Genomic DNA, 17,389 nt, shown 5'->3' with positions numbered 1-17,389 from the left:
AGGTATGTGCTCTTCCGAGTGCCGTTCTAGTTTACATTCAAAGCCTTCCCCAATTTATATACCAGGTTTTTCAACACATACAGTGCCAGCAGGTAAGCAGCTTTCCACCAGGCTGTTTTAAGGGAATGCACTCCCAATGGAGTGTGGAATTTTTAGTGAGTTTGCCAAGAATGTCCCTTGACAGCATAATGGCAGTGACCCGTGGAATGTAACTTCAAGCCCTCAACCCCTTCCTTCTTCAAGTCCATGACCCCAAGTCCTCAACCTCTCTCCCCGCAAAAGCCACAACTCCCCCTACCCCCCTTTCCCAACTCTGTCCCTTCTCTGTTACCACTCCCCACTCCAACTCTCTGTCCTCCAATCCCCCTTTCATCTTCACGGTTCCCCCCCCCCCCTCCCACACCCTCTGCTCCCCCTCTCCCTATGTCTGCATAATAGTCACAAACTGTTGAGACTTCCAAGGTTTCTCGGTGAAGTAAATTGACTAAAAGGAAATCATATGTTGGAAGGAATTGACTGAATAGTTTGTGGCTATATTTTTTTTTTACCTCCAATAAGTGTGTGAACCAGCAACTCTGAGCCTATACACCATCAATGCATGCAGCAAAGATGCACATAACTCAAAATTGCATGCATATCGATATTTTAGACCTCCACATACACTGTCTGGACCCAAGAGGTGTTAAATGAGATATCATTCAGCATTCTAAGTGCTGTGGTCACAATGTTTACCCCGTTCAGACACAATCGTGCAACTTGCATTAGCCGTATTTTTCGGCGTGTAAGTCGATACTTTTTTCCCCAAAGGTCCAGGCCTCGACTTGTACTCAGAATCAACTTATCTATGGTTTTAGACAATTAATTGCATGAATGGTATTTATAAAAAAATTTGCAAAGTGTGATATTGTCTGAAATTATTTGTATTATTATTCATTTGACACACACTGCAGCATGTATGAAGACTAATTTTGGGTTCAGAAAACCAAGTAGGCCAATCAGGGCTGCACCGCCAGGTGGACAAATATTGAATGATTGTATTACAATGTGTCAGGTGTTCTTGTTTATAAAGGAGTGGTGAACTGTGACAAAATGTAATGTGCGACGAGCCAGCTTGTTGATCATGATTTTGTAGCATGTTTTAAATGCTGTACCTCTTTATGATAACATACTATCGACGAATAAAAGAAGAAAAATGGGAAAATTAGCCAAATCGACTTATAGTGTACATCAGGGATGCGCAAAATACAGCCCAAGGGCCAGATCCGGCCCGTATGTTATTTATGTCTGGGCCGCTATGACTCCCAGACCCAACTCTATTCTGCCACCGTAAAAACAAGAATCAGATTGGTGTGTTTTGATGAAAGTGGTTATTTGAATACTTTTGAGGCAGTAACACTTTTGGGACTTTTCATTTGCTTGATCGGCGAACATTGTACAGCAGGAAAAGAATGCAATTTGCCTGCGTGCAGGGTACGGGCCTTTGATTGGTTGCTATGATTACATTGATAATTATAGCAGTCAATGGTTTAGCACAGGAGCCGCACAAAAATTAGCCATATAGTTTTCAGTTTTGTCGGAATTCGCGTTTGTCGCACTTCAGTGTCGCACTTTTTGAAGAAGCGAAATGTAGATGCTGAATGACGAGTGTTTAACAATGCCGAGTGCTTAACTTCTTTACTGATGTCACAGGGAAAGCTGTGTGCTTAGTTTGCAAAGGAAGTGTTGCCGTATTCAAAAGTACAACTTGAATGGACACTTTGAGAAGCAAACACGCAGCCAAATATAAGAACATGTCTGACAAAGAGTAATCGAGATGAGACAAAAAAGTGCAAAGTTCTTGAAAACAATGACTTTTTATTTAGTTTTCCCGACGAGGATATTTAATTAATTTTATTGTTTTGTGGTTTTTTTTGTTAATGTTGTGGTCATGCACGTGAACCCATTGGGGGAGAGGTTGGGTGAAGTATTTATTTATTTTCCCCATTTTGTAGTGCAGTATTGTTATCCCTCTCATTCTGAAATAAAGCCGGTTCACATTCCGGAAAACTAGATCCCCAGTCTCCTGTATGGCACCTTTAAAGACTGTTGGATAAGTATATTTTTTTAACTTTTAATTTGACAGACATTTGCACAATCTGGCACACACAAACTCATCAGTCACTTTTCTGTGATTATCATGTGAAAATGTGGAAACTCAGGAATCTTTTCTGGAATAATAATGATACTAACCATTCATGCATCATGAAAATCGAAAATTATTCAGATGGTGATGTAATTTTATTACAAAACAGATATGGGCCTGTGACGACGTACCAAAATTATTGTGGCCTGCCCACGAAAATTAATGCCCACTCTGCTCCACATTGACTTACAGGCTGAAAACTATGGCATATTTGGATAGACAGAAGATACACTGTTGGCCATAAAGATGGAATATTATTTTTTCAACAAATTTTCATAGCATCATTATTTCAATCTAAATTACCATTGGTATTTATGGTGCATATAACCACTTTTCTTTATTATTCTGTCTCTTACGCACATTTGACAGTGATTTTTATTAATTATCAGTCCCAATCGGTTGGTGTCTTGAGCGTAAAACGACAATGACGACAATAGACAGTAAATTAAGGATCATGACACATTTCTTTTTAATCTCTGTCAGTTTTCCAAATAACATTTTTTGGGGTGATTTCATGGATCAATTTGCGTCACAGTAGAGTCCTTGTTGTTACTCAGTCACTAATAGCGGGTATGTCCACCCCTGGTACGAATCAGGGCATGCAGACGTCGTGGCATGCTGTCCACTAGCTTGTTGACGACGTCAACAGGCATAGCATCCCATTCTTCCCTCAGAGCGTCGGCCAACTCCTGCAAAGTTTGAGGAATAACATCTCTGTCGTTGATGGCTCGGCCTAGGGCATCCCATGCATGCTCTATGGGGTTCATATCCGGCGAGCAAGCTGGCCATGGCAACTGCTCCACGCCCTCTGCCTCAAGGAATTCCCTTACTGCAGCGGCCCTGTGCGGTCTAGCGTTGTCGTCCTGCAGTCGGAAATTGTGTCCATACACTCGTCTTGCATGTGAAGGCAGTGGTACTCCAAGATATCCCGGTACACGATGGCGTTGACGTTTCCGTCCGGAACCACCAGTGGCGTTTTCCCTCCATAATGGATGCCGGCCCATATCATCACTGAGCCGCCACCACCTTGAGTCGTCTCGTGGATGCAGTCATCACGAAGGTTCTCCCCGGGTAATCGACGAACTCGTTGTCTCCCATCTGTACGGTCAAGGATGTAGCGGCTCTCATCCGTGAAGACAACATGTCGCCAGTGTCCAGGATGAAGCCTTCCGTGCTCCCAAGGCCAGCGAAGACGAGCAACTCTGTGGCGAACAGCCAGGCGTGGACATTTAGTCAACCGTCGTGCTCGGTAACCATGTTGGAGCAATCTCCGATTAACGGTTGACCGGGAAACGTGGATCCCATGATGTCTTCTCCACAAGCGACGAAGACGACTCGTCGGCATTTTTCGGTTTCTGCGGCAGAGATTCAACAGTTGGCGATCATCTCGTCTCGTGGTTAATCTTGGACGTCCTGGAGGTTTCCGCGGCCGCACATTCCCCGCCTCACATTGACGTTTCAGGATCTTACAGACTGTACTCTGTGATATTCCGACGACATCTGCGATATCACTCTGTTTGTAGCCCTCCTGCCGCAGTGCTACCACTCTCTCGCGTATTGCTGGTTCCGTTGGACCAGGCATAGCCCAGGGAACGTCTCTACCGATTTTTCTTGCAAACGGTACAAGGAACTCGAAAAAAAACCAGCCTCATTTAACACAGTGTTGAATCAGGGAAAGCGACAGAATATCACATGCATGGGCTTTTATAGTCCCTAACAAAAAAAATTATTACGTAATACACATTTTTTCAATGTTATCATATCACCTGTGTAATGGGGAAACGTTATGTAATCACTCAATTACCCTTTTGTTTACACGTAGACTGTCAAATACCAAAGAAACTGTGGAATCATGTCAAAAATATTTTATTCCATCTTTATGGCCAACAGTGTGTATATATATATATATATATATATATATATATATATATATATATATATATATATATATATATATATATATATATATATACATACATATACATACATACAAACATACATACATACATACATATATGTATATATATACATACATACATACATACATAGTCATGTGAAAAAGTAAGTACACCCCATGTAAAGTTTTGACTTTTTCAACATATTTCAACATACAGCTATTTGATCTTCATTTCAACAATATTGATAGATAATGGTGATATAATATAACTAATATCATGAAATATTTACATTTTGAATTGTAGTCCATTGTATAATTTAAATAAACATCAATGCAAATTTCGCATGTGCAAAAAGTAGGTACACCCCTACATTTATCACCACTTCAAATACCTAAAATTAGAATCAGGTGCACCAACTCAGGTGCAAATGATTAGAACATCATCAGAGAGGATCTTGGAGGAACCTGGCTTATTTAAACCTCAGCGATTTAGTTTGGTTTGCTCATTGTTGTTGAAGTGTGCGGCGTCACCATGCCAAGATCAAAAGAGCTCTCTGAGGCCTTCAGAAAGAAGGTTATGGATGCCTACGAGTCTGGGAAGGGATTTAAAAAGATCTCCAAACAATTTGAAATCAATCATTCGACTGTCCGGAAGATCATCTACAAGTGGAGAAGATTCCAATCAACTGCCAACTTGTTCACGCCAGGCCGCCCCAGCAAGTTCAGCCTGAGAGCAGTCCGCAAGATGCTGGAAGAAGTCTCTAAGAACCCCAGAATGCCATCACGGGACCTACAGGTAGCTCTTGCCACTGTTGATGTCAAAGTGCACGAGTCTACCATTACAAAGAGGCTGCACAAATTTTATCTACATGGGAGGTGTGCCAGGAGGAATCCTTTGCTGTCCAGAAAGAACATCAGGGCAAGACTAAAGTTTGCCAATGAACACCTTCGCAAAGACCAGCACTTCTGGAACAATGTGCTCTGGACAGATGAGTCAAAGGTAGAGCTATTTGGCCACAGTACCAGAAGACATGTTTGGCGAAAACCAAACACAGCATTTGACCACAAAAACCTGATACCAACTGTAAAGCATGGTGGTGGAAATATGGTTTGGGGCAGCTTTGCTGCATCATGGCCTGGGCAGCTCACCATCATAGAATTCACTATGAATTCTTCATTGTACCAGAGGGTGCTTGATCATGTGAGGCCATCTGTCGAAGAAGTTGAAGCTCAACCGAAGGTGGACCTTGCAACATGACAATGACCCTAAAAATACCAGTAAATCCACCAAGGAATGGCAGAAAAGAAAGAAATGGAGGGTTGTGGAATGGCCAAGTCAAAGCCTGGATCTAAATCCCATCGAGATGTTGTGGGGGGATTTGAAACGAGCTGTGCATGCAAGAAACCCCTTAAACATCGCACAGCTGAAAGAATTCTGCATCGAGGAGTGGGCAAAAATTTCTCCCAGTCGATGTCAGAGACTGGTAGACAGTTATAAGAAACGCCTACTTGAGGTTGTTTCTGCCAAAGGGGGCAATACCACCTATGAGAGTCAAGGGTGTACTTACTTTTTCCACATGCGAAATTTGCATTGATGTTTATTTAAATGATACAATGGACTACAAAATGTAAATGTTTCATGATATTTGTTATATTATATCATCTTTGTCTATCAATATTGTTGAAATGAAGATCAAATAGCTGTATGTTGAAATATGTTGAAAAAGTCAAAACTTTTCATGGGGTGTACTTACTTTTTCACGTGACTGTATATATCAATATGCAGCTCTTTTTGGGTGGGATTGTTTGAATTATTTAAAATGTAATTTTTTGTTTTTTTTGCCCACGTATTTGAGATATTTTTACTGAAACATTGTTTGTTGATGTCATCTTTTAATGTCAGATTTTTCCCAACCTTACGCAGAACGAATGCAGGGTGCATTTGATAGGCGGTTGGATGAGCGATCACATCTTTCTCCTCCACCACTTCCTTTCGGTAGCTCTTATCCTCACAATCCGCATTCTCCCTTGAATGATTTCCAACAAGGCAGCAGGTAATTATATCATGACATGTTCATGCAGAGTCAGGCTTTCAGAACTGTACAAAAAGTCTGTGCTGACACTCTTTTTCCTCGGGTATATTCCTTACTTTATTTTATGTCATCCTGTTCATTTTATCTTGGTGAGATTTCTCCACTGGGGAGTCTTAAAATGTTGCTCATTTGCACATATTTCATTGAATCTATTGTACTTGTTATATGAAAACAAAATTATGCTTTTTAAAATTCATACTATTTTCCTCTTTTTTAATTTTCCAAACTTTCAGAAACGATCATCAATGTGAATATCAAGACCAACAAGACTTTGACAGCAGATTAAGCAGCAAGAAAAGAGATGTGAGAATATGTCAACTGTTTGTGCAAGTGTTTGCGCAGCCAAATTATAACTGGCACATTGGAAAATGTTTAAGGGCAGCTTGAATGTGAATAGTGCAATGATCAACTTGTTTTTTCATCGTGTTGAGCTTACAATAAACATAGCTCAAATTTCTATAGGTTTTCAAATTAACTTTACATATACCAGAAAAAACACTGTGTGTGTATGTGTGTGTCTGTCTCTCCTCATAAGGGTATCCTTTCAAATCAGAAAATGAAAAGAAATGGCATTGACAAAATTATTGACACCCTCAACCTAATATTTGGTGGCTCAGCCTTTCGACAAAATAGCAGCAGTCGAGCGCTTCCTATAGCCATGAATGAGCTTCCTGCACCTCTCTACTGGCAGTTTGGCCCACACTTCTTCTGCAAACTGCTCTAGTTCTCCCAGATTTGAAGGGTGCTTTCTCCCAACTGCTGTTTTCAGATCTCTCCACCGGTGTTCAATGGGATTTAGATCTGGACTCATTGCTGGCCACTTCAGAACAGTCCAGCGTTTTGTCTTGAACCATTCTTGTGTGCGTTTTGAAGTACGTTTGGGGTCATTGTCCTGCTGCAAGACCCATGACCTTCGAAGGACACCAAGCTTTCTGACACTGGGTTTGAACATTGTGCTCCAAAATGCCTTGGTAATCACCTTATTTCATAATGCCATGCACACATTCAAGGCATCCAGTGCCAAAGGCAGCACAGCAACCCCAAAACATCACTGAACCTCCTTCTTGTTTGACTGAAGGGAAGGTGTTCTTTTCTTTGAAGGCTTTATTTTGTTTTCTGCAAACAGAGATTATGTGCCTTCCCAAAAAGCTCTAATTTGGTCTCATCTGTCCACGGGACATTCTACCAGAAGGATTTTGGCTTGTTCGGGTGTGTTTTGGCAAATTACAGTCAGGCTTTCTTATGTCTCTCTCTCAGCAGTGGGGTCCTCCTGGGCCTCCTACCATAGAACCACCTTTCATCGAGTTGGTGACGGATGGTGCGAGTTGAAACTGTTGTACCTTGTGTCTGAAGGTCAGCTGGAATCTGTTAGGCAGTTGATTGAGGTGCTTTCTCTACCATTCGAACAATCCTTCGCTGCAATATTCGATCACGCCCAGGGAGGTTGGCTGCAGTGCCATACCCCTAAACTTCCTGATAACATTGCGTATGGTGGACACAGGAACATCAATGGCTTTGGAGATGGACTTGTCGCCTTGAGATTGTCCATGCGTGGCTACAATCTTGTATCTGACCTCCGCAGACAATTCTCTGGTTTTTAACTCAACTGGACTATGTCCAGCTGAGTTTTTGGCGACAGCCAGTGTCCGTCGTCCGTCTGTCTGTCTGTCTGTCTGTCGTCTGTAAACAATTCGACGTCTACGCTCTAAAAGTCACAAATATTGAGAAAATTTGATGAAACTTGTTATGCAGCATAATTAAGACATAAACTAGTTTGGGATTGCATTTGGGCGTTGCACGCCCAAAATGGGCGCGGCAGGGTGGCCATATTGAAAAATCAATTTTTGTCATATATTTTTTTGCACATATAACCACAAACTATATAGTTTATATTATGCATATTCTAACCATATTGATATAGACCAGTTGAGTTCAGTTTCCCTGGAACCTCTCTCGTCTTTCTTTTTTCCATGCTCATTGCGGTTCACACATTGACACAAAACAGCAGAATGACTCCTTTTCTCAATTCAAACTGGTTGAATGAGTTATTAACAAAACTGGACTATGTCCAGATGAGTTTTTGTCGACACCCAGTGTCCGTCGTCCGTCGTCTGTCTGTCTGTCTGTCTGTCTGTCTGTCGTCTGTAAACAATTCGACGTCTCCGCTCTAAAAGTCACAAATATTGATAAAATTTGATGAAACTTGTTATGCAGCATCTTTAATACGTAAACTAGTTTGGGATTGCATTTGGGCTTTGCACGCCCAAAAATGGGCACGGCAGGGCGGCCATATTGAAAAACAATTTTTGTCATATATTTTTTAGCACATATCAACTACATGGTTTGTGGTTCTATTATGCATGTTCTAACCATATTGATATAGACCAGTTGAGTTCAGGTTCCCTGGAACATCTCTAGTTAACTCAACTGGACTATGTCCAGCTGAGTTTTTGTCGACACCCAGTGTCCGTCGTCTGTCTGTCTGTCTGTCCATCTGTCTGTCTGTCGTCTGTAAATAATTCGACGTATACGCTCTGAAAGTCACAAATATTGATTAAATTTGATGAAACTTGTTATGCAGCATCTTTAAGACATAAACTAGTTTGGGATTGCATTTGGGCGTTGCACGCCCAAAAATGGGCATGGCAGGGCGGCCATATTGAGAATCAATTTTTGTCATATATTTTTAGCACATACAGTCACATGAAAAAGTAAGTACACCCATGTAAAGTTGTGACTTTTTCATCATATTTCAACATACAGTTATTTGATCTTCATTTCAACAATATTGATAGATAAAGGTGATATAATATAACAAATATCATGAAACATTTACATTTTATAGTCAATTGTATAATTTAAATAAACATAAATGCAAATTTCGCATGTGGAAAAAGTAAGTACACCCCTACATTTATCACTACTTCAAATACCTAAAATTAGAATCAGGTGCACCAGCTCAGGTGCAAATGATTAGAACATCGTTAGAGAGGATCTTGGAGGAACCTGTCTTATTTAAACCTCAGACATTTAGTTTGGTTTGCTCTTTGTTGTTGAAGTGTGCGGCGTCACCATGCCTAGATCAAAAGAGCTCTTTGAGGCCTTCAGAAAGAAGCTTAGAGATGCCTACGAGTCTGGGAAGGGATTTAAAAAGATCTCCAAACAATTTGAAATCAATCATTCGACTGTCCGGAAGATCATCTACAAGTGGAGAAGATTCCAAACAACTGCCAACTTGTTCAGGCCAGGCCACCCCAGCAAGTTCAGCCTGAGAGCAGACCGCAAGATGCTGAAAGAAGTCTCTAAGAACCCCAGAATGTCATCACGGGACCTACAGGTAGCGCTTGCCACTGTTGATATCAAAGTGCACGAGTCTACCATTAGAAAGAGGCTGTACAAATTTGATCTACATGGGAGGTGTGCCAGGAAGAAACCTTTGCTGTCCAGAAAGAACATCAGGGCAAGACTGAAGTTTGCCAATGAACACCTAGGCAAAGACCAGAACTTCTGGAACAATGTGCTCGACAGATGAGTCAAAGGTAGAGCTGTTTGGCCACAGTGCCAGAAGACATGTTTGGCGAAAACAAAATACAGCATTTGACCACAAGAACCTGATACCAACTGTAAAGCATGGTGTTGGAAATATTATGGCTTGGGGCAGCTTTGCTGCATCAGGGCCTTGGCACCTCACCATCATATAATCCACGATGAATTCTTCATTGTACCAGAGGGTGCTTGAAGATAATGTGAGGCCATCTGTCGGAAAGTTGAAGCTCAACCGAAGGTGAACCTTGCAACATGACAATGATCCTAAACATCTATCTATAATTCCAGTAATCTCTGTACGTTTGTACGTTTGTACGTCTGTACGTTTGTACGTCTGTTTGTCTGTGACCGCTGTTTCTCGACAACCACGGGTCCGATATACTTTTAACTTGCCAGGTATATTGCTGGGGACCCGAGGATGTGCCTTTTCAAGGTTTCATATTAATCGGACAATTACTTACCGAGCTATGTCCAAAAAACGATTCAACCAATCAGAGAGCAGCGAACGATCGCGTGTGCCGAACGTGGAGGACACACTCTGCCTCGGATGGCACATTTGAGAGCGTATTCATTTATTTCACGTTTGCAAACTATGTTGGCGTTAAACTATGTTTTAAAACTAATAAAACCGAATTTGCGATTCATTCGCTTTCCTGCGCGTTTGTGCACGCGATGGCGATTTCTTTACCAAACTCCGGAAGCCGTTCGCTTTGGACCAAACCATTGCATGTAAATAGAGGGGGGGGATATAATTTTAGATATAGATATAGTACGGGCAATGCCCTAGTACCAGTAAATCCACCAAGGAATGGCTGAAAAGAAAGAAATGGAGGGTTCTGGAATGGCCAAGTCAAAGCCGGGATCTAAATCCCATGGAGATGTTGTGGGGGGATTTGAAACGAGCTGCGCATGCAAGAAACCCCTCAAACATCACACAGCTGAAAGAATTCTGCATGGAGGAGTGGGCAAAAATTTCTCCCAGTCGATGTCAGAGACTGGCAGACAGTTAAAAGAAATGCCTACTTGAGGTTGTTTCTGCCAAAGGGGGCAATGCCACCTATTGGAGCCAAGGGTGTACTTACTTTTTCCACATGCGAAATTTGCATTTATGTTTATTTAAATTATACAATGGACTACAAAATGTAAATGTTTCATGATATTTGTTATATTATATCACCTTTATCTATCAATATTGTTGAAATGAAGATCAAATAGCTGTATGTTGAAATATGTTGAAAAAGTCAAAACTTTACATGGGGTCTACTTACTTTTCCATGTGATTGTATAAACTATATATATGGTTTGTGGTTCTATTGTGCATATTCTAACCATATTGATATAGACCAGTTGAGTTCAGGTTCCCTGGAACCTCTCTAGTTAACTCAACTTGACTATGCCCAGCTGAGTTTTTGTCGACACCCAGTGTCCGTCGTCTGTCTGTCTGTCTGTCTGTCGTCTGTAAACAATTCGACGTCTCCACTCTAAAAGTCACAAATATTGATTACATTTGATGAAACTTGTTATGCAGCATCTTTAAGACATAAACTAGTTTGGGATTGCATTTGGGCGTTGCACGCCCAAAAATGGGTGCGGCAGGGTGGCCATATTGAAAACAATTTTTGTCATATATTTGTAGCACATATAAACTTTATAGTTTGTGGTTCTATTATGCATATTCTAACCATATTGATATAGACCAGTTGAGTTCAGGTTTCCTGGAACCTCTCTAGTTTTTATATTACAAGCACCTGCAACTCACCAGAGGTGGGTTCAATTCCAAAGTAATGGAGAATAACCTGCTTGAAAGCTATTTATTTCTTTCAACTTCTAAAAGGTGGCAATTATATTGTCTGGGCCATTTTAGGATTTCTGTGTGGAATAAGCTAAGGTTTAGTATTTTTTCAGCTTTTTTGTTTTGTTCCTCTGCAAACCAAAGAAATACAAATGTGGATATCAAAACATTTTTAAACTTCAACAATTTTCTGGAAGAAAGTGCAAGGGTGCCAATATTTTTGCCCACGATTTGTGTGTTCACAAACACACGAACATACGAACACATACGCACACACAAACACACACACACACACACACACACTCGGATGGACACGATCGGATGCATTACTCCCTAGCGGGAGTAACAAAGGCCAGAGGTCAACCACTTCTTTGTTCAAATTTCTAAAATCCTCAATTTTCATCCAAATGACTTGAAATTTGAATCGGATTTTCATATCAGCTAACTGAATTCAACCACCAACTATTTTTGAGGTCAACATTGGCCAAAACGTCAACATAGGCCAATGGTCAACAACCATTTCAAATTTCTAAAATCCTCGATTTTCATCAGATTGACTTGAAATTTGAATATGATTTTATATCGGTAAACTGAATTCAATCGCCAACTATTTTTGAGATCAAAGTAGGCCAAGTTCTCGCGATCTCGCGAGATCTTGGAGACGACGTCACAGATTTTCGAAGCTCCACATGGTCTCCGCGTTTTCAAAGTTAAGTCATTGTTCACAATTGTATTTTGTCGAAACTGTATTTATCTTTCGGTGTGTGAACCTATAGTGTGCCCCTTGGAAGTTTCACGGTATTTATCTTTCATAAATTAATCGTTTCTGTTTGCCGTGCCTTTGTGAGGCCTTGCCTCATCGGCTGTTGTGAGGCCTTGCAGCCTCAGGCTTCCCCCGTCGAAGTTTGTTCCTTCCTTCGCTGTTTTTGCTCGGTTTTTTGATTTTCCCTTTTCCCCCAAACTTTACCGAACATCTACTCTTTGTCTGACGTTGTAACCCCCACCCCCCTCCAAAAAAAAAAAAAAAACAGAAAAAACATTTCGCTTTATCCCCTTGCCTTCCACCTTTTGCCCTGTTCAAGTGACTCCTGGTTGTCCATCAAGGCCCTCTCCCCATTGGTGGTTTTGTGAATATAACATTGTTCTTCACGGTTCTGTTTAAATATGTTTAAACTTCCCCCTGCAGTGTTTTATTCAGTGGTTTATTACAACACGCTGTTTTTCTTCCTATTTAAAAGGCTCCTTTCAATTTCCTCTTCAACTCATTCCATTTCAAAAAAATATTCAATCTCTTATAATTCTTTCTCACTGAATATGAATGAATGAATGATCGTTTTAAGGCCATTTTCCCCCCTAGAGCAGGGGTTAGCCTTGCGGGCTCCATGACAATCATGGTTCCCTGTTTGAGGCAATGTTTTTATGGCCGGATGCCCTTCCTGACGCCAACCCTTGGTCACGCTCTTACGATGTGCAGGGATACGGTGTACCTATTCTAAGTCGGGGTACACACCGTGATCATTCATCCCAGCAAGCTGGTACTCAATTTGCCGACCTCAGAAGGATGACAGGCTGAGTCAACCCCCCTGGCGTTAATTCAGCGATCGACCGGGATTCGAACCCAGGATCCTAAGATCCCAAGCCAGCACCCTAACCGCTAAGCCAACACCAGGCTCACTACATGCTCTAAATTCTCATTCATTCCACCCCTCCTCCATCGTTCTTAAACGGATCGCTAACTTGAAAATCACAACAAACCCAATTTGTTATAAATGTTCATCTTTCATGAATCATCCACTTTCTAAACTCCCCCCTTGCCCCTCTCCTCCAAATCTCCCCCCTTGCCCCACCCCTCCAAATCTCCCCCCTTGCCCCTCCCCTCCCAAACTCCCCCCTTGCCCCTCCCCTCCTAAACTCCCCCTTGTCCCTCCCCTCCAAATCTCCCCCTTGCCCCTCCCCTCCTAAACTCCCCCCTTGCCCTTCTCCTCCTAAACTCGCCCATTGCCCCTCCCATTCAAAACTCCCCCCCAACCCCTCCCCTTCAAATCTCCCCCCCAACCATCCCTCCCAAATTCTCCCTCCTCCCACCTCCTTCTCAAAGCTGCCTCCTCCCCACTTCGTCTCCCTTCCATCTCATACCTCCACCTCCCCTAACCTTCTACTTTCCTCTGCCCCCCCTCAAACAACTCCTCACTGTGCCTCATCCCATCACCATCAAACCTTTCGTCCTCCTCATCCTTCCCTTTCTTGTAACTCTTCTGTAATCTCTGACAAACTATCAACTGCTCTTCCTACCTCCCCCTCGCATCCTTCATCTGACCCAACCCCTCCCCTCCCCTGTCCTGCACCCGATGCTCCTCTCTCCTCATTAATGGTATGGACCTCAAACATCCGGGGCCTTCGCTCAAACCTGATTGATCTCTCCATTCAGGTTGCTTCTGACAATCCAGACTTGATCTGCTTAACAGAAACTTTCCTCCTTCAAGATGTCTCTGATTCCTTATTATCTCTTGCTGGTTACTCCCTCCTCCGGTATGATAGACCTGAGCCTCGTCCTGGTGGTGGGGTGGCTATCTTTATCAAAAACTCCCTTCCTCACTCTCCTTGCACTGCCCTCTCTCCACCCCACCCCCAGGAGTACCTCTGGCTCCGGCTTCCTCTCCGCTCCCACCTTTTGTTCATATGTGTTCTGTACCGCCCTCCAAACAGTGATGACTCCATTGACATTTCGCTGACGGACAACATGGACCAACTTCTATCAACTCATCCAAACTCTCTCTTCCTTATATGTGGCGACTTCATCTGTCATCATGCCAGCTGGCTGGGTGTGGGTTCATCTCTCACCAGCCATGGCACCTCAGCAAAGGACTTCTGCGACTCATTGGGACTGACACAATCTGTCAATTTCCCGACCCGGATCTCAGTCAATGGAGTATCTTCTCTTCTGGACTTGGTTATGACGAACTTCCCTGCAAATGTCTGCTGCTCTTCTTCTGCTCCAATTGGTTCTTCTGATCATGTGCTTGTTAAAGTGGACATCTCTCTGGCCTTTCTCAGAGAGCCTCCTCAGCGCCGACGAGTCTGGCATTTCACTCAGGCTGACTGGCACGGTCTACAAGCAGCCATGAATCATCTGGACTGGTCTCCCATCTCTACTGCCTCTGACATTCATTCTTCCTGGGAATTCTTCCAAAGCAAACTGCTCTCTCTCATGCACAGATTTATCCCATCTCGTCTTCAGTTGTCTTACCCTTCCTCCCGTCCATGGTACACTGAATCTTGTGGTGAGGCAGTTGCCCTGAAACAACTTGCCTTTGCCTCTTGGAAGGCAAATCCAACTGAAGGCAATCTCAGTTCCTTCCACCAAGCTCCGAACAAGTCTGTGTCTACCCTCAGGAGTGCCAGGAAGCACTATCTCTCCACACTCAAGGTTGAACTCTCAAACCTGTCTCCTTCCTTCAAATCCTGGAGGCGTCTGGTCAAATCCATTTCTGGTGTTTGTTCCCCCTCCATCCCCTCCCTTACCTCAAATGGCTACACAGTTGACACCGCATGTGACAAAGCCGAATGCCTCAACTCTGTGTTTGCCTCAAAATCTTGTGTCCCAAACCCATCTCTCTCTGTTCCCACCTTTCCCAGTCGAAACCAACTGCTCCTGGACTCTGCGTCCTTCTCTCCTGACAAGGTGGATAGGTTTTTGTCAAACCTCGACTCTGATTCTGCAACTGGACCAGACAGCATCAGGCCACGGGTCCTAAAATCCTGCTCTGACACTCTATCTCACCCTCTCTCTCTTCTTTTCACCCTCTCTTTTGCTCAAGGTCATCTGCCAGCATCTTGAAAATCAGCAAACATTACGGCTTTACACAAAAAATGTGCAAAAACAGATCCTTGCAACGACAGACCAATCAGCCTGCTTCCAATTATCAGCAAAGTCATGGAATCTATCATTGCTTCGGATATCAAATCCTTCCTCTTCTCCAATGGCTTGATCTCTGATCATCAACTTGGATTCAGACCAGGCCATTCTACTCTGGACATGTTGCTTCTGCTGTCTCAACAATGGATGGAGCTCCTCAATGCCAAACAGTAAATCAGAGCTGTCTCACTTGACATATCACGTGCCTTCGATACGGTCTGGCACCCAGCTCTGCTCACCAAACTCTCCTCCTATGGTATCCATGGAAATCTCCACTCATGGCTTGCGGACTTCCTCTCTGGTCGTCGGCAACGTGTGGCCCTGAATGGATTTCTCTCATCTCCTCTTCCTGTTCTGGCTGGAGTTCCCCAAGGTAGTGTTCTGGGCCCTGTGCTATTTCTAGTCTTCATCAATGATCTCTCCGACTCTCTGGAAAATCCTGTCGATCTCTTTGCTGATGACTCCACTATCGGCCGCTCCATTCCTCATCCCTCAGATCGGCAGTCTGCAGCCTCCTCACTCTCTGCAGACCTGGACAAAATCACAGACTGGTCAAACAAGTGGAACATGTCTTTCAATCCTGACAAATCTCACACTCTTCCAATGTCTCTCCGAATGGACTGACTGGAAAACCCTCCCATCGACTTTCTCAACAATCCTCTCCAATAAGTTCAGTCGCTCAAGCTTTTGGGTCTCACTATCTGCCATGATCTTTCTTGGGAAAACCACATTTCCAAGCTGGCCTCCAAAGCCAGTCGCCGACTGGGCATCCTCCCTCTTGCGAAGTCTTTCCTTGGCATACCTGAGCTCCTCACCACATACAAGGCTTTCAACGCCAGCTCAATGGAATACTTTTCCCCCCTCTGGGCCGGTGCTCCTGCCTCACACCTAGCTCGGCTTCACGCTGTTGAAACCAAAGCTTTCAAAATCATTGGAATCTCTTGCAATGAAGCTAACTCAGAGGGCCTTTCACTCACTCACCGCAGGCAGGTTGGTGGTCTTTCTGTCTTCTACCGACTCCTCTCCGGCCTTGCTCCCCCAGCTCTCTCTGTGCTCTGTCCCCCCAATATTCCTTCAGGTCGCACAACATCTGCCTGCAACCCTGTTTTCGTTAAACTGCCAAAATCTAGGCTCTCTGCTCACCTTCACTCTTTCATTCCTCTTTTCTCCCGCCTCTGGAACAAACTCCCTTACTCTCTTCAATCCCACTCCTCCCTCCAGGTCTTTAAAACAGCTGTTCACCACCATCTCTTATCTTCCCCCATCCAAAACCTTGATCTTTTCTACCCCTGTTAATTCACCCCAGATACACTTTTTTTTTGAAATTCCAACTTCTTTCCTGGAAGTCGTTGCAGTGTTCATATGTTTTATACCTCTCCCACCTCCCCCCAAGCCCTCCCTCTCCCACATTTCTCCCGATGTCCCTGCTCTCAAATGTTGTGTTTGTGTCCTTCCCCCTCTCTCCCCATCTTGTCTACAGCTCCCCTTATTTTTTGTGTTTTATGTGTCGGTTTGACTTTTTGTGTGATTAATGTTAGCTCTTTCACGAGCCTCGATCTTGCATACAAAAAAATATTTAATAATAATAATAATTAAAAAATGGTCAACATAGCCCTAAGGTCAACCACTTATCTCAAATTTCTAAAATCCTCAATTTTCATCCGATTTACTTCAAATCTGAATAGGATTTGCATATCAGCTTCCTGAAACCAACCACCAACTATTTTTGAGGTCAACATAGGCCAAAGGGCAACAACTTATGAAGATTTCTAAAATCCTCATTTTTCATCCGATTGACTTGACATTTGAAAAGGACTTTCATATCAGCTAACTGAATTCAACCACCAACTATTTTTTAGATCAAAGTAGGCCAAAAGGTTAACATAGGCCAAAGGTCAACCACATTTTAAATTTCTAAAATCTTCAATTTTCATCCGATTGACTTGAAATCTAAATAGCATTT

The 17,389-nt window shown here is 42.9% G+C and overlaps 1 protein-coding gene across 8 annotated transcripts in view; it reads left to right on the top strand.

Moving 5' to 3' along the window:
- Positions 1 to 17,389, top strand: part of LOC137431270 (uncharacterized) — a 917,646-nt gene that overhangs the window by 742,648 nt on the left and 157,609 nt on the right. For 7 of the 8 annotated variants that reach the window (XM_078781781.1, XM_078781779.1, XM_078781784.1 and 4 more), the window contains 2 exons: positions 5,983 to 6,133; positions 6,406 to 6,475. In XM_078781781.1, coding sequence (XP_078637907.1) covers positions 5,983 to 6,133; positions 6,406 to 6,475 — 221 coding nt within the window. The remainder of the gene's footprint in view (positions 1 to 5,982; positions 6,134 to 6,405; positions 6,476 to 17,389) is intronic. The other variant, XM_078781782.1, reaches the window with a different exon arrangement.

Source organism: Myxine glutinosa, chromosome 7 (assembly GCF_964187855.1).
Source record: "Myxine glutinosa chromosome 7, kmMyxGlut1.1, whole genome shotgun sequence".
Taxonomy (NCBI): domain Eukaryota; kingdom Metazoa; phylum Chordata; class Myxini; order Myxiniformes; family Myxinidae; genus Myxine; species Myxine glutinosa.
This window is presented reverse-complemented; position numbering and strand designations above follow the sequence as displayed.